At 43.7% G+C, this 20375-nt stretch overlaps 1 protein-coding gene across 5 annotated transcripts in view; it reads left to right on the top strand.

Annotated features, from left to right (window-relative positions):
* LOC124790108 (rab11 family-interacting protein 4) overlaps positions 1-20375 on the top strand; it is a 965431-nt gene that overhangs the window by 725265 nt on the left and 219791 nt on the right. For 3 of the 5 annotated variants that reach the window (XM_047257679.1, XM_047257677.1, XM_047257682.1), the window contains one exon: positions 20138-20182. The exons of the other annotated variants lie outside the window; for them this stretch is intronic. In XM_047257679.1, the coding sequence (XP_047113635.1) occupies positions 20138-20182 (45 nt within the window). The remainder of the gene's footprint in view (positions 1-20137; positions 20183-20375) is intronic. 5 annotated transcript variants of the gene reach the window in all.

Genomic DNA, 20375 nt, shown 5'->3' with positions numbered 1-20375 from the left:
GTTACGGGCTGAATTGTGGGTGATCAAACACTTCTAATCGGAAACGCTGCAGGAGCGTCTTCATTGCCCCTGCAGTGTGCGGCCGAGAATTGGCATGAAGAAGGAACTGCTCGACAGTTGTGTTATGTGGGCTGCATGACACAGGCGAAATCTCTAACCAGTCCCTCGTACTTGGCGGGAGACGCTATTCCCTACTCTTCTTTACGTGCTCACTGTTCACTCAAAACTGAAAAGAGTGACGCAACACGATCGACGGGCATACTAGAGACACTGCCCAACACATCTGTGCAAAGCCTTACCGGATTTTCCCAGTGGTTTCCATTTCGCGACCGATCGGAACTTACTTTCTGGACAACCCTCGTATTATCGAGAACGTAATAGCACTGAAAACGTGTTTTGTGAGAAAGAATGGAACTTAGAACGTTTCCCTTTTCCAGTCTTCAGTTACTTTCGGACATTAATGGCTTTAGCGTTCATGAAAGCTATACTGACGAACTAAAGCCCAAAAATGTTCAAATGTGTGTATTCCTAAGGGGCCAAACTGCTGAGGTATTCGGTCCCAAGACTTACACACTACTTTAACTAACTTACGCTAATGACAACACACACAAATCCATGCCCGAGGAAGGGCTCGAACCTCCGGTGGGAGGCCCGCGCGATTCCCAACGTGGCGGCTCTAACCGCGCGGCGAACTAAAGTTTGGGGTATGACACTGCGTATACCACAAACACAAGATGTTGCTGTCGAGCATTGGAAGGCGCCAGCGTGAGCTGGCAAGGTGCTTGGACGCAGCAAGCCGCGTGGGGGTCAGCGCCTACGTCAGCACGTTTCGTGACGTCACCCAGGGTGACGTAGCGGCTGCCGTGAGGCCGTACAAGGCAGCCGGGCACGTTGCTAACCACGGCACCGCCCCTGCACAACTGTTTGCACTCCCCTGGCGTCCCAACAGTGCGTCGGCGATCGAGCAGGAGGGACGGCCTAACGGTTCTCGCTAGAGAAGAGTGGACACGTTCCACCTATCCACCTATTGTCAAACAAGTGGGGATGGCTTGAATAATTTACTTTAGAGTGCTAGGCAACGCCATTATGAAACAATAAAACAAATATAAAACAAACGTTTCTGCCTTCTATGCAACGGTCTTCCACAGGACACGAACTACTCAGTTCTGTAAATAGTCTTCCATATATACACTATCTAATTGTCCGCCCCAGTAGCTGGGTGGTCAGCCGACAAAATGTCAATCCTAAGGGCCCGGGTTCGATTCCCGGCTGTGTCGGAGATTTTCTGCGCTCAGGGTCTGGGGGTTGTGTTGTCCTAATCATCATCATTTCATCCCTATCGACGCGCAAGTCACCGATGTGGCGTCAAATCGAAAGACTTGCACTCGGCGAACGGTTTACCCGACGGGAGGCCCTAGTCACACAAAATTTACATTTTAATATCTAATTTCAGTTTTCAGGTGAGTGTCATTGAACAGTTCGAAGGCAAGATCATGTGGAGGGTTGGCTGCACGATAGGCTGGTGGCTATGCTACCCTAGCAGGTGGTAGGTGGCAGCGAATCGCCAGCTTCTACCCATGGCAGCGTTTTCCTACTGCAAGACGTCGCTACCGCACGAAAGTTTTCTTGTGGCCGCATGTTTGTGGTAGTGAACCCTAGCATTGCGGAGCGTCTGGTTAACGAAAATACGGGGATCGATGAGACCCAGGCTGTCGGTAACTTGTAGCCTTACTCACTGTTCGTGTTTCAGCGACCTTCCTTATTTTCAGCTGGGGGTTCCATGGCCACCGAGTAAGTATATGGGCTTCTTGCAAGTAGAATTCGACGACACCTACATTGACGAAACCAGGCGACCAATTACAAATCGCGTGTCAGACCATGAGCGCTGTGCGACAGGGGAAACACAGCAATATGTGAACACCGCTACGGTCGATCTACCCATTTTCAAGAAGTCCATGCAGTTGATTTGCAGCCATTTAGATAGCATAAAGATAAGTCATTGGATGGTACTAAAGAAATATCCTGATTCAATGTACACAAATCATGTAAAACGTAAATGGTGTTGACCATGACGGGATTCAAACTTGACTTTTTTTCCCTAGTATAGCTCCATGTACACATTCATGGCTACAACCTCGTGTCGTCTATACGAGATACGTAGTATATAGATAGGTGCTGCATATTTTATGTATTGGCAGTTTCTCAGCCTGATCAACGGGGCGATTGAGACATTGTCGCGAAGACGTACCAACCTCAATCCCTCTATCGCCTCAATGACGAACCGTGACGTCACGGTACCCTGTAGAGAAGTTACTGAGTTGATACAGTACCGTGCAACCGGACTCTATTGTGAAGATGAGAACATCTGACGACTGTATGCCTCTTCTTTTGTTTTGAATGGAACTGCTCCTCACAATATGTGGCTGTAATGTTTGCTGTCGCTGTTGGCTTGACGTCCAGTGGCTTCCCCAAAAATGTATTCGGCTCTGCGCTAGATGGGATATATCACCATCAGTAACAATACAGCACAGGGGGCAGTGGAAAGAAACTCTTAAAAAACTGATTGTCCAAAATTCCCGGGTGTTTGTACTGATCGGAACTTGAATTAGAAATGGCATATTCTAGAGCTTCTCAAACGCTTGAGTTCGGCAACATTTGCTCTACGTATAATTAATGTTTTTCGTATTGAAAATATTAGAAATTTAGCCTATTTTCCATTTTTGGATGCACTGACGTAGAATGAACCATTTTCTAAGACAATTTTGTACACAGACACAAAATATTCATTCCACAGGAACGTGCTGTAACAACAATATCTGATGTCCTTTCTTGAGCTTCATGTGGGCAACTGTTTAATGAACTAGACATACAAAGAACATCATAAGGATACGTTTGCTCCTATGAGGTTAGTTGTGAAGCATCAGGCACAATTTCAAAGTAATAGTAGGATTTATAGCTTGGCAAAAATGGAATTTCCGGAAAAATGATGCGAACAGAGCGAATTTCCTAAACGCGAAAAAATCTACATCAAAAAATATATGCAGGTTGAAGCTTGCGTTTGATAAGAATCAGTTGCTTAGATTTTTCAGGAATTCTATAAAGCACAATCTGGAAAATGCAGCCCCTCCCCCTTTCCCCGAGCCTATAGATCAAACGATTCCAAAGGGAAAGTAGCCAACAGTGACGAAGATAATGCCAGATTCTAGCATATTATTTTGAATACCTCCACAACTAAGAACCTCTACAGACACCATTCATATATGAAGACAATCTCAACATCCACCCAGATTCGTCTGCACCCAGAAAGGAAAAAATTAAGATGATCATCCATGTACAACGAGGTACTGACCTGATAATCGCTAAACTGTGGAAGCATTTAGGCGACAAGACAATCGATAAACTTCTTGCAGCTATTCAAGAGATGTGGAAAAGTGAAAGACTTCCAAGTGGATGAAACTCTACTGTAATTGCTCCACTACATAAGAAAGGGGACAGAACAGACGTGAACAACTATCGTGACATCTCTCTCCTGCTAACTACTTACAAGATCCTCTCCAAAACTACAGAATAGGGTGGGATCCAAAATGGGGGAACACAAAAAGGGGTTTCCGGAAAGTACGTTCATGTGATGTGCAGATTATGAATCGAAGTCCATCCTTTCACTTTTGAATCTCGGGAACAGGAAATTCGTGATGAGCTTCGTCGTTTTCAGGAAGTCGTACGAATAAATTGACCGAACCACCCTATTTCAAATGCATGAAGAGACAATAGCAACGGCCGGCCGAAGTGGCCGTGCGGTTAAAGGCGCTGCAGTCTGGAACCGCAAGACCGCTACGGTCGCAGGTTCGAATCCTGCCTCGGGCATGGATGTTTGTGATGTCCTTAGGTTAGTTAGGTTTAACTAGTTCTAAGTTCTAGGGGACTAATGACCTCAGCAGTTGAGTCCCATAGTGCTCAGAGCCATTTGAACCATAGCAACGCCACCTAGAAAGTGGATGTAAGAGGAGGGGCATTTGATGCCGTTCAGATCAGGACAGGAGTGAGTCAAGGAGATTGCTCCTCAGCTGTGTTTTAGAACTGATCATCCGAAAATGACGGAAAGAAATGAAAAATTCGGGGATAGAAAATGGGTTAAGGCTAGCCTACAAGTACCTTACAGTCTTTACAGATGATTTAGTGTCCTTTCAAACTGCATAAATACAGCAGAAAAATAGCTTAACAACTGAAGACACAGGCAGCGAAGTCTGGGATTCAAATCGTCTTCGAGAAGACGCACATTATGGCAAGCGTAAAATCAGCTCCAAGCGAAAAGTTTAAACACCAGAGGATGCCTTCCGTGTAACTCATTAATGAAACAGAAATGGTCTGCCCCCTAACTAAAGGCATCTAGAGTAAACACGAAACACCAAAATTAAACACTACTGCACAGTTATTCGACTGAAGGCTTTTGCATGCGGCAGTGACTCTTACAATGAACAGGAAGAGTCTGATGGAGAAACTTTTCAGAAAACAAGAAACAGGTGTGATAATATGAAGCATCCTAAATGGGAAACATGATACCGGTATGCATGAGATGGTATGCGTACCTACTATGTTCCAAAACACCAAGTATAAAAACTGGATTTTCCGGTGCTCATATCTCGGGTTCTATTGGTGTTAAAAACGTAGGGTCAAGTGTTTTGGATAGCCTATGGCTAGGTACCATTTGAATACCCATCATAAGTATCGTCTTAGTGTCACTACCCTATAGTATAAGGTCAAAGTACGAATATTACACATTTTCTACTTACTTGTTAAATTCAGAAAATCGGTTGGTTCGTTTTGCATGTAATGTGGTCTACGGTGGGCGTGATGAGACTTATAGAGACATTGTTAGTTTACGGGCAGTTCTTCAGAAAACACGGGAAAAACTGGTTTTTTACTTTATTTTCGCCTTCACCAGCGGATCAAAACCGAGCCGCGGATCCCGAAACGGCTATACACAGCATATGGTCGTAATTTTTACGATGTATTTCTACGATCCAGCCCTCGAAAAACCTTGAAGATATTCTTCACATCTTATCCGTTTCCGAGATACAGATGTTCAAAGTTACGCTATTTGTGCACATAAAATACGATATGAGGCGAAAACGCAGTTCGTTAACTGACGTGACACAGAGAAACATCCTGTAAAATGTCTCCGTTGTCATCTGGTAACATCATGTTGTAGTACTGAATCAGATGCAAAAATTTTTTACACGTAAAATCCGGTCTGAAGTGTAAGATTAGTTTTGCATTATTTCAGTTACTCGTAAGTAAACTGTCTAAATATTACTGACCAATACAGCACTTTTCATGTAAGTTACATGCTCTGCCACAGAGGGGTGAAAATGGAACCAATGGAAAAATGGCCTATCGGAGGACAAAAAAGCGAATATGTTTCTGTTTATTTTAGAAGACTTTGACTGACAAGTGCGATACTAGCTGCCTCATTCTACCTTACTCAGCACCTTTAAAAATTTTCCCAAAAATTTTTGCATGCGAATATTTGTGAGAGAAAAAGACAGTAGCAGTGGCAAAGAGACAGAAAAGTAATAAATACTGGAAGATAGTAAACAGCGGTTGAGTTATAGAAAGAGCGAATGAGACAATGGCAATGTGAGAAAAAGAGAAGGACACAGTGGCAGGTGGAACATAGTTGGCAGTGACAGAACAGTGCTAGGAAAAGAGTGAAGGACACAGTGCCGGGGGGGGGGGGGGGGCGGAATAAAGAGAAAGTGGTAGTGAATAAGAGCCAGTGATAACGAGTGACAGTGTATATGACAGTGACAACGAGGAAGAGAGAGACAGCAGGAAGAAGGAATGAGATTTAGCAGTAAGAGAGAGCAAGAGGGAGATAGTGACATTGAGAGCAGACTGTAGTAGTAGCACAGAACGAAGGGGACTGTGACTGTGACACAGGAGACAATGACAGAGACACACAATGAGTTGGGCTGAATGAGTGAGTGAGAAAGGGCAACTGGGAATGGATGGGTATGAGCAACTTACAGTGGTGGACTAGTGGGTGTGAATGAGTTGCAGCTAGGAGAGCTCGTGGGAGTTGGAGGTGAGTTGCAGATAAAAAGAAAAAGGCGAATATGTTCGCATGGAAAAATTTTTGGGGGAAAATTTTTTGATGAAGGTAGAATGAAGTAGCTGGCACCCCACTTTTCAGTCAGTCTTAAAATAAACAGGAATGCATTCGCATTTTTTGTGTTCCGATAGGAGCCTTTTTCTACTGGTAAACATATACTCTGCTTTGATCGGCTTCTCCAGATAGAGGGTTTAGAATGTTGAAAATTGTCCTACTTGAACGGACGGGAAGCTAGCATTACTGTGGGCAAATATTTAGATTGACCTGTGGTATGATATCGTTGGTAACCAACTTATTGGGTGAGATAAGGTGAATAACTTCCTTAACGGGTAAAGATACGCGGAGTACTTCCAAGATCTGCTGCCAACAGGTCCGAGCATGCACTTTCAGCAAGATGGAGCTCTTGTTCATTTCTCGCCGTCAGTGACTCATTAGAAGGTATCTTCGATATTGAACAAGACGCCGTTGCTGCAGGTCCACCACAGTCTTTTTAGTCTGTCTCAATTACATTTACGTCTGTGAGGTAGATGAAAGATCAAATTCCAGGTAAATACACTGCTGTTGGTGAAAATTGCAGCACCGACAAGGAGACATGTGATTACAATGAAATTTATTTCACAGATTACAGGCATGACAATACACAAATAATCAGAATTACACTATTGTACATGCACTTTGGCCGTGGGAATTCAGTTCGGTGTGAAGCCTCCATGTGCTGCTGGGGAGTACTCTGCTACGCTATTTCGAGGCGCCGCTTGACAAAACTTCGACAGTGGTTGCAAGAGGACAAAACGAAAAAAACTGCCGACCCAAACATGTTCAATGGGCGAAATTCTGCTGAACATGCAGACCAGGGAAGCAGTGGTACCTTCCGATCTTCCAATAAGGTTTTTATATTCCTCTCTGTACGAGACCTGCTGAAATACGGCATGTGGCGTTGCCTGCAGGTGGAGCAATGTGTCTGGGGCTTTAAAATCTCGCTGATGCAGTGGGTTTCTGTTCATTTGCTCTCGGTACGTAGGAGGCTGGATCACATGTTATAACCAATGGCGCCCTAAACCATCATACTTGGTGTTTGTCTGACATGCCACTCAAAAATGCAGTCTAACCGACTGCATTCACTAGGGTAGCATCCAGCACATCAGTGTAGGACAAGTTGAAATGGGTCTCGTCCATAATCACTTCAGTCTGCCACTCAGCACGCCAGTGTCAGCGTTCAGGGGTCCACTGCAGTCTGAATCGTTGATAATTTCTGGTCATTGGAAGCTGAAGCAGTAGCATGCCTGCCATCGGTCCGGCCCTGAGCAGACAGCGTCGAACCGTCCAAGCAGACACGTCACACCCATTTTACTGCCCCATCGTGAAGCCAACCCTGTGGATGAAGCTGTTCTGTCAGTTATAGCTATTCTGACAAGATGGCCGTAATCCCGTGCTGTGGTCGCATTCCGTGGTCCAGTGCCCGCTCGTTGCTGAGTACGACCCTCCTCTGTCCATTGGTTCCATATAAGCACCACTGTCACGGAAGCGTGCTCTGTACGAGCCACAATTCCACAGCACAACAAACCCATTTCGCAGTGACTTATCATTCTCTCCTGTTCGAACTCATTCACAAATTGATATTACGCCTTTTGATGTGGCGAGGCATGACTGCACTTGCTTACACGTTACCACTTCGTTTGACCTGCATCAACTGAGTGTGGCGCAACGATAACCTGTCCAGTCATCAACAATAGGGCATCGCTTGGTCCACGTGCACGACATGTCTGCAACCTTATTTACTTATTCTTCGTACATCCATAGTTGAAATGGAGGACAGTGGGACGTCAGCCGGTATAAATTTATATTTAAAATGAAGAAATTCCTCCAGCTCTACTTAAGGTGTCGATTTTATTTTGCCAACTAGTTTCAAAGTTGTAACAACGTCATCTTCAGGCCCATACACTTGTTGACGTCAACTGTGTGCGGCTGATACTAGAAGTCAGTGCTGAGATACGGACGTGCTCCGTGTGGACGGTGGTTAGTAACTGGTATGAGCCGGCCAGAGTGGCCGAGCGGTTCTAGGCGCTTCACTCTGGAACCGCGCGACCGCTACGGTCGCAGGTTCGAATCCTGCCTCGGGCATGGATGTGTGTGATGTCCTTAGGTTAGTTAGGTTTAAGTAGTTCTAAGTTCTAGTGGACTGAAGACCTCCGATGTTAAGTCCCATAGTGCTCAGAGCCATTTGAACCATTTTTTTGAATTGATACAGACCACTCCTTCTGGGTGCTGCAGTTTTCGCGAAAGGTAGTGTAGTACAAATGACGATAGGTCGACAAATTCCCCGCACTGTCATAACGGACACGTTCGTCGTACGTCCTACATTGATTTATGCGGTTATTTCACGCAGAGTTGCTTGTCTGTTAGCACTTACAACTCTACTCAAACACCGTTCCTCTCGTGACCGGTAATGCCTGAAATTTGGTCACTTGAGACAGAGTCGGTTGTTCGGACGTCAAATACGAGCATAGATATTACATGGATTAGCGTAACAGCATCTAGTTATGCGAGCCGCAAAATCTGCAATTCCCTGTTCTGATAATTCTTTCCTGGAAGTAACTAAGAACAGAGTGTTTATTCCTATCATGTTTCTCCTTCACGGCGACTCCTAGTGTCAGATCTCAACGTACATCCGCTTCCTCTTCAAACTCTCGGCCTCCTTGGATAAGGTTTATACAAGTAGCAAAACCAAACACAAAATTTAAAAAAAAAAAAAAAAAAAAACAAACAACCCGCAACTTGCAACTTAACGTATGTATGAGGCGCTCAGCTATATATCATATATTAGTTTCTCTATCAAACTGCACCATTCACACCGATGTTCAGTCTTCCTGAACATACTTGTGCTCGTCTTCATCTCGTCGACTCATTCAGTGTTTTTCGACTCTTTTTCATTTCTTGTTTGCTATTTAAACTTCTAAGACGCCCTTTTATACTAGCAGATGCTACCTCGGCTAATTCTAATGGCTCAGTTGTACTTTAGAATCGTTGTACGCAACAGCTGATGACATTGGACTTGCACTTGACGTCGGAAACACGGGGCAGGTCGCGCGATGCGAAACCACACATGCTCAGGCCCTGCCCGTCACGTGTTGGGCCTCACGTGTAAAGCGCGCGTTGGTCGCTTCCATACGCCAGAGGCCGCTATGAATCCGCCAAAGTGCAAGGACGTCTCGTCTAAATGTCACACGCCTTGTATCAGTGAGAGGACAGATGAATCCTGAAGACGTGATTGTATGTTCTGCAGACACTCTGCCTCTTGCAAACCCTGTCTCATCCAACTCTCCAAATCCAAACGTCGTCGTACTTCTGCTTCGTTTCTTAAAACGACTATCAGATACAGTGGGTGACCTGCAGCGTGTTTCCTTGTTTATAGGAGGACGGATAAAATAAAACCTATCAATTTCAAACAAAACGACTGACAAGGGTTGGCCACGACGTTTGGAACGCGGATTTACTGTAAACTTCGTACACTCGTAGTACTACATGAGGACAACAAAATGTGTAAGCAGTAGCGCGTACGTCTCAAGCGTTACGGAGAAAATCGCAAGATAATTTCGGTCGTCGAATATTTATCTGTGCGTGGCCATTTTAACCATGAAGCGGCTGCAGCAGAGTGGTGATGGTACGGTAGCTCAGCGTGTTCGGTCAGAGCGTCAGCTTCCCTTTCTAGTAAAAGAACTGAGCGAATGGGTGAACGAACAAACTGAACGGGTGTCATCGAACGTCCGCCCTGAACAAATTCAGCGAACAGTATAGAACAAAATGTATTTAAAAATAATCCATCTCAACAGGTTGTGCTGCAGTGGTTGGGCAGAGAGCACGTTGAATCTGCCACTCTTAGTACCCATTTTTTCGAAATACAGTTCTCAGATGTTCGAATTCCTGGGGTAGACTCTCTGCGTCAGAGAGATACTGGGACAGCGTTGTTAGAGAGGCCATCGAAATTCGCACCAATGACGACCTCATAAACCGTGACTGTGGCTATAATCTTAGCAAGGCTTGGGAACCAGCGATCGGGTTAATCAAGAGTAAATCGAGCAAACGTATAGTTGTGACGACCACGGCGGACAGAGCCATCACACCGACGTCATCTCAGACGCCGTCGCAATCTATTCCACCGCGCGACCGTGGCGCGGGGCACGAACGGCGGAGGGAGCGCGCCGCGGGCGGAGGGTATTTAAATCGGCCGCCGCCGCGACCGAACCCAGTTCCCTCTGAGCAGCCATAGCGTACGGATCTCCGTGCCGGCACGTTCACAGGAGCTCAGTCCGTCAGTTCAGCTGATGATGGCGACATGTATGATCGCCGAAATATTGTGCCCGTTGGACACTATAGACCGGCAGCATACCCGTGGATATTTTGATTATCAAATACGCCAGGAGAAACTCAAGAATCACAGGGATTTATCTGACCGCGCCACGGTTTTCCAGACGTCTAGGATCCAACTGATACGCTCGCGAGCGCAGGAGAGGCGCTGCAGACGATGTCGTAATAGCAAAGGCATTCACGTCGGTCGTCTGCTGCTATAGCCCATTAAGGCCAAATTTCGCCGCAGTGTCTTAACGGATACGTTCGTCGTACGTCCCACATTGATTTCTGCGGTTCTTTCACGCAGTGTTGCTTGTCTGTTACCACTGATAACTCTACTCAAATTATCGATGCTCTCGGCGGTTAAGTGACGGCCGTCAGCCACTGCGTTACATGTCGTGACAGGTAATGCCTGAAATCTGGTATTATCGGCATACTCTTGAAACTGTAGACCTCGGAATACTGAATTTCCTAACGATTTCCAAACTCCAACTACCATTCCGCACTCAGTGTTTGTTAATCACTGTCGTGGGACCACAATCATGTCCGACACCTTCTCACATTACTGTGTACAAGTGACTTCTCCGGCAATGGTTCAAATGGTTCAAATGGCTCTGAGCACTATGGGACTTAACATCTGTGGTCAGCAGTCCCCTAGAACTTAGAACTACTTAAACCTAACTAACCTAGGGACATCACATACATCCATGCCCGAGGCAGGATTCGAACCTGCGACCGTAGCGGTCACGCGGTTCCAGACTGAAGCGCCTAGAACCGCACGGCCACACCGGCCGGCCGCTCCGGCAATGCACTGCCCTTTTATACCCTGTATACGCGATACGACTGTTGTGTGTATAAGTGCGTATTGCCTTTCGATGACTTTTGCCTTATCAGTGTATACACGTAGGATAATTTCGTTACTGGAATAAAACAACGTACGTATTGTCGACAGCAGGAACGCAACTGCAAGTCAGCGATGTGCTGTAGACAGAATAATACGCGCCGTTCTAAAAATACACTGCCTGCCAAAACTGTGAAGCATCCAGTATGAGAAGAGGAGACGAAATTTCCCGGGTTTTGGAGGGTATGTGATGTTTCGGTGATTACAATATCGAGTCATATTTGTAAAGCATTTGACAGTACGAGCTTACTTATCAATACGACATTGCATGCCCCTTGGCCTGGATGCATGCATTAATTCGGCTCGGAAAGGCATAATAAATCGTATGTATCTTCTCTTGTAGCAATCTGGCCCATACCTGTTGTGGCTGGCCCTTGATGTCTTGTGTATTGACCGGAGGTGACGTCCGACCTGGTAAAACACATGTTCTGTCGAAGTCAGATCTGGGGAATCGTGTTAGCCTCAACATCACACAGTTTATAGGGACACGTGTAACGTGTGCGAGATTCGCGAAAGCAGCGGGAACCAGCGACATCAACACATACTGAACTAAACTCGACGTGAGACACACACCTGAAATCGACGAGGAGTAAATAATATAAACACTGTGTGGCACTCAGCCAGGTGTGGGCCATCCAGTTTGACTCCGCATCTACTACTTACATCTCGCGAGGCTGAATGGATACCAGTACGCACCTTCCGAATCCTAAAATGCCACGTTGGTTACCGGAGATCGAACCCTGGATCTCTGCGTCATGGCCGCAGAGCCGCTATCTATCCACGGAGATCTGGGGAGGTGGGTGTTCCATATATCATATAAATAGCTGAACGCATCGACACCAAATTTCTGGTAACTAAAACGAGGTGAATGACCGAGTATTCAGCAAACGCATACTTCTACAGTCAGTAAAGACATTCGTCTTTCGACACTTCCTGCCAGATAACTAACACACAAGGCGACACATTAACGTGTTTCTGCTCCGAAACTGGAACTATATATTAACACCTTCAGCTGCTAACGGGTGTTGATATATATCAATGGGGACATGTGAAAATGTGTGCCCCTACCGGCACTCGAACCCAGGACCTCCTGCTTACATGGCAGACGCTCTATCCATCTGAGCCACCGAGGGCACAGAGGATAGAGCGACTGCAGGGACTATCTCGCGCACGCCTGCACATTCTCACCTTATATGTCCACACACTACATTCGTAGTGTCCCTACCCTACACACTCATTACTCTTGGAAGACATTCTTACCAAGTCCCCTAAGAGTTCGGGTAATATGTGTGCATCCGCATAGAAGAAGAAGGTCATGGCAGGTATTGCCAGAACTGTATACTTACATGGATATGGTGTCCTTTCGGAAAGAATACTATATTTCTATGCGTTCCATGAAAACATGGAACTTCAAGTGTAATATATATACACTAGCTTGCGCTCTCTCTCTCTCTCTCTCTCTCTCTCTCTCTCTCTCTCTCTCTCCTGTGGATCGAAGTATGTATAACTAGCTGTCTGTACTTTAAGGTTACAATACATTGTTATTTGAAAATATCTAATGTTTCCTTTCAAAAATACTTCTCCCTACACGTGAAATTTATTTAAATATAATAATAATATTGCTATCGATTGTCCATCTGGCTTAGACTATTTCGGTGGCGCTAAGTTCGCCATTACGTGTACTAAAAAATTTTTCAGTATTTGCGAGCTTCACTCGCAAAGGAAAGTAATTCTAAGTGCTTTTATGAAATTTTACACTCAGTTTTCAATATTAAAGTTAGTTAATATTTTTGATTACGAAACTTATTCAGAGATTTAACACCGCAAAGCTTAGGTCAGACTTCACCTCTGGTTTAAAATATTTTTAGTTAATTCAAAGGATTAAAAGTTAACTCAATTCTTAAAGACATAAAGTTAAAGAAATTTATTTTAGAATACGCAGGTGTTTGTACCGTTCTTTCTTTCTGTGTAACATTAGATTAATTTCTTGGTAAAAGAAATCATTTTATGCTCTATATTATCGCTGGGTTAGTTGCAGATTACGTTATGTTGTCATTCATTGAAAGAGAGCGTAACATTTCCATTAATAATTAATGACTATTTGCGTGCGTATTGAGATTAAGTCACGCTACGAATATTTAAGAGGCATTTACTCGCGCTCAAAATATTCGTGGCGTTCCAAAAACAATATTCAGAATTGAAACTGCTACGCTGCAGTATCATCGCTGTAGGTTGCGACCGACGCCTGCTCGCGTATTTCAAACCACACGTAGCAATTAGTCCTACACCACAAAAATTACGCAGAGAGCAGATAATGGCACACCTCGTATTTAGTGCTCTCCAGGTGCTATACTGTAGTTGCTGCCCTCGTGTGATTTCCTTTTTGTGGTGCAGGTTTTTGCTTTGCAGAGAGTCAAACCATAACAACACGCGGCGGATCTCAGAATGGCCAGGCAGTTGGATAAAGCTCTTCTTTGACTTCAGATGGAACTGTTTAGTGGTTAAGTGCCGTAGATAGGTTTGCTATTTTTTCCCCGTAAGCTTCACCGGGTACTCGGCATCTGATATCTAATGGTGATAAGGTCGCAAGTCGGTAGATTTGTGCACAGGTGTAGGCCTCAGACACCCGGTAACAATCCTGACTGTCTATTTAAAGCGACATCTACTTGTTTGGAGTGGCAGTACGCCTTCCATTCTGGTGCCGCAAATTCTGTGGCTGCAAAACAATCACATTGCTGGTGATCGAAGAACTTCAGGCTGCGCTCCCCAGGGTGATTCAGTCACTTTATCTACAATATTGTTTCTTGCACATATTTTTCCTTACTTATGCAAGCCTTATCTGAGGATGAACCTGAAGTGACTCGATAAAGTCGTTCATTGAAATAGAGACAATCTTCCATAAGTGACGAAGCTTTGTTATCTGAATTTATATTTCATTTAATATACAGTCACAGGATTCGACAGTATCGATAATGGATAGATTTAATTAATTAATTTATTTTTTCTTCTAGACACACTTTTCCACTATGACTTGTGAAGCTCTTAAACAGTTCTATTAAACCATAGTTGTTACTGCCTGCGATGATAATATTCTAAAATATTCGTCTAAGGAGTCATAATAGGGGTTATGGGCAACGTCGAAACTTTCCTTTAGCCTGCAAAGGTTTCTTGCTTAAGCTACTAGCAAAGAGTCAGTTCCCATAAACGGAACAAACATTGCGTGTTTAAATTATAGAATTAAATTCACTGATATACTATTGACGACAGATCACTGGCAACAGTTACTACAGCAATATATCTGGGAGTAACCATGCGGAGCGGCTTAAAGTGGAACAAGCATACAGAACAAATAGTAGAAAAAGCAGAAGCCAGGCTGAGAGTCATTGGAAGAATCTGAAGGAAATGTATTTCCTCCACGAAGGACCCGGCTTACAAAACAATCGCTCGACCAATTGTGTTCAAATGTGTGTTAAATCTTATGGGACTTAACTGCTAAGGTAATCAGTCCCTAAACTTACACACTACTTAACGTAAATTATCCTAAGGACAAACACTGACACCCATGCCCGAGGGAGGACCCGAACCTCCGCCGGGACCAGCAGCACAGTCCATGACTGCAGCGCTCGACCAATTCTTGAGCACTGTTCATCAGTATGGGGCCCTCATCAACTAGGATAAACAGAAGAGATAGGGAAATCAACGAAGAGCGGCGCATTTTGTCACGGGTTCGTTTAGTCGGCGCGAAAGCATTGTGGAGATCCTCAATAAACTTAAATCGCATCACGTAGTGGTTTACTATTGAAATTCCGATAGACATATACTTCTTCCCTCTTATGTTTCGCGAAATAACCACAAAGAGTAAGTTCGAGAAATTAAAGATGATGCAGAGGTTTACTGACAATCATTATTCTCGTGCGCCATTCGCGAAAAGAACAGGGAAAAGGGGGAGAGGGGCAGGGGGAAATGACAGAGGACATTCCACAACACACCGGAAGGTGATATTCGGAGTTTGCATGTAGATGAAGGTACACAGTTTTATAAATTAATCTGTGGTTCTAGAGTATACTGTAAATAAATGTAGCTGAGCATCCTGTTTTTACTGTTTGTTACAACTGTAGTTAGAGCGTATTTTTTCTGGCCAACTTAGCGCAAATTCAGGTCTAGGCCGTCCACCGTTGTATGCAGATCAGATGCGAGACTAATCTCTCACGCCATCATACACTCTGTTTCCAGGAGTGGCCCAGTCCTTAATATCAGCTCGTATCTCATCTCTCTGGACACAGCTGGAAGTCCGGCTGTCTGTTTTACATTAATGAAAAACACAGAGGCCATTGCCGAGTTCTTTATTTTCTCAGTTGCTGCCTAGGGCAAAGTTACCTATTATGAAACAAGCTGCTTCATATACGGGGTGAGGTGCCTAACTTTTTCGCCTCGCATTACTTTTGAACTATTAGAAAGATATGTAAACTGCTTCTTCCTAGACCAGAGATCACCAAACTTACAAAACAAGGAGCGCGGGCCGCATCATCATTCTGGACGGTACTTAAAAGCCAGAACGAAAGTCCTGAGACAAAAGAAGAAAACATAAGTTCAACATTCCATGTTAACCATGGGTGAGTGACATGTAATGCACAAAAAACCGAGTGCAACCAATTTATTTATTTATTAAAAATATTATCAAAGAGGGTGGTGTTAGCAAAAAGATAGTTACATCGTATCTAGTGTCCAAGTATCCGAATCTCACAAACTAAGCGGCGAAAAACGTTGATGTTCGTGAAACTGACGTTTGGTTTTCTAGGTATCTTTTGGTTTGGTATTGCTGCATTCAGTCAAGGCAGTTGGCTTCAAATGTACATTAGTAAATCTCGTTGGATATGCTGACTTAAGCTGTAAATTATTGCTCACCGACATAAGTTGTTCAAAACACTGATGTAATACGAGCGGCAAATTTCTTCAGTTTCGGAAATTCATTATCAGATAAGTAACCGTAAAATTCAACAAGTTTTCTTTCTCTGTGCTGCTCTTTCAACAAGGTATTTGTTTGCAAATCAGTGAGCTCCGTCCGTAGGTCAACTGCACGTCATCAAGGTTAGAATCAAACGGATTCTGGAATAGAAGAATGTCACTCTTAGTGCTGTCAACATCTGAAATTCTCTCTAGAAAGTGCTTCTTCTAGTCAGGAATAATTTTTTTTTCGGAAAATCAAGGTTGACATCTTCGGGGACTGTAGCACAAAACTCTTTAAAATGAAGACGAGAAAAGCTTTCTCCTTGCAGTTGTGTTTCAAACAATGCAGCTTTCTCCGGAATCTTTTATACGACGTTATCTTTTCTCTGATGCGACGTTATCTTTTCCCTGATGTTTAAAGCTGAGTTCATTCAGGTGGGATGGGATGTCTACCAAAAATGACTTTGGGAACCAGCTAGTATCTGACAGCTGTGGATTACCTCTCTTTCTCATTGAGGAAAACATTAGAACGTTACCAAATCTGAGCCCCCTCGTTACTGTATGATAAGGTAGTAACAGAATTCTTCGTGAACAAAAGCCTGGATCTGATGGTGATTGAGCGCATGTCGCCAAATGAATTGCATAGGAGATAAACGAGATTTGAAAAAGTCTGTGCGCAACATGACCCGAGAATATGTCTGTAGATCCTTGTATACAAAGATTTCCCAGTCCATATGTCAGACGTCGGCGACGGGCGAGATTTAGAGATGGAACTCTTGACTTGCTGAGGTAGGAACGAAGGTTGTCTTGACAGGTGATGAAAACAGACGAATCACAGAGAACGAAACCGCCAATACTTTACATATCAGTCATGGTTCAGCTTATTCCATCTCACACGACAGGCTAAATTTTCGGAAAGCGAGTGCAAGGTGTGTACCGAAAAAATTGTCAGCGCAGCATAAAGCGCTAAGAATCGACATCTCCCAAACATTTGTCTCGTTATCATCGCGAGGTGGATGGATTTTTATACGAAATCGTTACTGTAGATGAAACATGGATACTTCATAAGGAACCGGAAAGTAAGGTTGCGAGCTTGGTTTGGAAACACCCATCGTCACGGGAAGTTAAAAAATTTAAACGTCAGATATCAGCTAGTAAGATTATGATAGCACTATCCTGGGACATGAAAGGTGTGGTAGCCGTTCATGAACAGCGAGAACTGTCGTGATGTCTTGCGAACTAAACTGAAACTTGCAACCAGGTACAAACATCGCAGGAAACTGAGAAAATCCCTCATCCTGCAGCAAGATAACGCTTGGTCATATTCTGCTAAACGGATGGCCGAAATAATAAAGGAGTTGGGATCCGAATTCCTGGATCCTCCCCTTTCAGTCCACACCTTGCACCAAGTGACTTCAATTTGTTTGGGCTATTGAAGGAAGCGCTCAGGGAGGAATATTCACAACCGATGCAGAAGTAATTGATGCGGTGCAAAATTGGTTACAGGTGCTACAAAAAATTTTTTTTCGGACGGAATGAAAAAACTTGTGAAACGTTGGGCAAAGTGCGTTAAAGTGCAGGGAAGTTATGTAGAAAAAATGTCTGTTTCAGCCGGCCTGAGTGGCCGAGTGGTTCTAGGCGCTACAGTCTGGACATGCGCGACCGCTACGGTCGCAGGTTCGAATCCTGCCTCGGGCATGGATGTGTGTGATGTCCTTAGGTTAGTTAGGTTTAAGTAGTTGTAAGTTCTAGGGGACTGATGACCTCAGGAGTTAAGTCTCATAGTGCTCAGAGCCTTTTGAACCGTTTGTCTGTTTCAGCTTTTTATCGTTAGAATAAACATATTTCTTTTCTCGAAAGTCCCTTTACTTTTTGACTTACCCTCGTATATCACGTTCGTCATGACGAATGTTGCAATTAATTTTAAGTGCGCTACTAGTAAAACATCCACATAGTCGAATCGTTAGTGAAGCGTAAACCATTTTCAGCAGTAAAATGACATTTATTGATGAATAATTGATCAACAAGCCAACAAGCTCTTTATTTACAGCAAATGTCACCAAAAATCGTCAAGAGCACCAGAAATATAAAGTTATGGCTGTCCAAATCGTCATACCTTCTTTAATGCCATGAAAAGAGTTCGCGCGAGAACGGAAGTTTTGCACCAAGAAGAAGTTTACGAAGGGAGATAGCTACCAACGAAACTCCAAAAGTGGCGGTTCTAGCAGCTGCTGCAATAAATCCGCATGCCATCTCGTCAAATATAAAGAGAAGTTGGTGTCAGCCAAAGAATCGTTCGCGTGTTCTTTGTAGACATAAATATCACCCGCTCCATACTTTTCTACATCAAGAGGTACATGACAGAGATGCAACATCGTTATGACTGCTGTCACCGGGTTCTCCGACAAGAGAACGACTTTGTGGAGAAATATTGTTTATCCAAGAGGCAACGTTTGTTTACAAGTCACTGGAACGTAAATTAGAGAAATATGCGTGGGCGAATTACTGTTAGACGTAAAGTGATTACTATAGATTTGTCGACAGCAATAAGCTCATCAGTATATACGAAAGTGTCGTGGTACAGGTAGTCTCTATTTGGAACACACTCTTTTAGAAAATTAACAGAGTAATTTGTCGCCACATGTTTTCACTGTTTTTTGTTCGCGATCTTTGGTTTCAAAACGACAACACAAAAATTCCTGTATTGAATGTATATACTCGCATGTGATTTCACTGAACTTGTTTAATAGAGCTCTGCTATTCTGGCGACAAAAAATAATTTTATTTAAAAAAAAACTAAATCGATACCTACATCTCTTATAGTGATGAATTTTCGAGACAGCATTGATGTTTGTTTCCTGAGTTTCTGGTCACTGTTCGTCTAGGTGAAAATAGATTACACGTCTCTTTAACGGCTCAAAAGTAATTTGAGGCCAAAAGTTAAGCGGCTCAACTTGTATGAAATACGAAAGCTGACTGACGAAAAGAATATGTGTGTTGTAATCGTGTATTCGTTTTGTAAAATACACTGTGGAGAAACGCTATAAACTACTGAAAGTAAACCCCGCACATCGTAATTTGAGATTTTATCACTCGCATTTTCTTTTTTCTTTGAAGAAAATTGAACATCAAACGTTCGGGATAATGAGTTCTTAATTGTCTAATAGTTCCCGAAATATTTTCCAAGCGCATTCACAGGTTGAATATTCCAGGGTTTTTAATGAGTCCATATCACTCACTCCACGCGCCCTGAGAAAACATATATTACGAAGTCAGTGTTCGGTTTACTACAAACTTTAGTTGAAATAATATGTGCCGTTAGCATGCTAAATACGGCAGCATAAATAACGCATTTGTCTTGCCAGCATCATAGATGACGATCTGTTGTGATTGTGGGCTTCGTCGTAGTGGTGTGAAAGAAGTATTATTGAAGGTGAAAGTTAATCGTCTCAATAAATTTCATAAGATTGGTATTTGTATTAATAATATTAGAGATGATGATTGGTAGTGATGTTGACGATGGTGGAGGTGAGATTATGATGAAGGTCGTACTGGTGGTGGAATTGCGATGACGACATAACTAACTGTAGAATTCATATTCCTGTATAAATTGTGCACCCAAATTGTCAGATTTGGTGATGTTGATTGGTTGTGGTGATGATGATGGTGGCGGTAATGGTGGCGATGATAAACGCATGTGAAGCATGACCTTAATCAACATTAAATACCAACAAAAATAATGCACTTACATTGGCTGCACGAGGTTATCACGCTTTGTACCACTTGCCATCGAGACGAACAGTTGCTAATGCCTGGCGTTACTGTTGCAGCCACAACGAGAACCTGCCGAATCGGCGGTGGGGCTCCTTCAGACAGTAAGTATCCCATCCCATCGCGCTCTGCTGCTTATGCTGACCTCACACGGGACGTGTAACTCTGCGTAGAACATGCCAAACGTACTGTAGTTTCCATTGCGGTTGGTACGCGCTCAGAGGCGTTCTTATAAGTACTTCTCGACGTGATTTGAGACTGCAGCCCTATCCAGCACAAGCGCGCGTTTGCTCTCTC

Source organism: Schistocerca piceifrons, chromosome 3 (assembly GCF_021461385.2).
Source record: "Schistocerca piceifrons isolate TAMUIC-IGC-003096 chromosome 3, iqSchPice1.1, whole genome shotgun sequence".
In the NCBI taxonomy this organism is placed as follows: domain Eukaryota; kingdom Metazoa; phylum Arthropoda; class Insecta; order Orthoptera; family Acrididae; genus Schistocerca; species Schistocerca piceifrons.
Note: the sequence above shows the minus strand (reverse complement) of the source record. Positions and strands in the feature narration are given on the sequence as shown.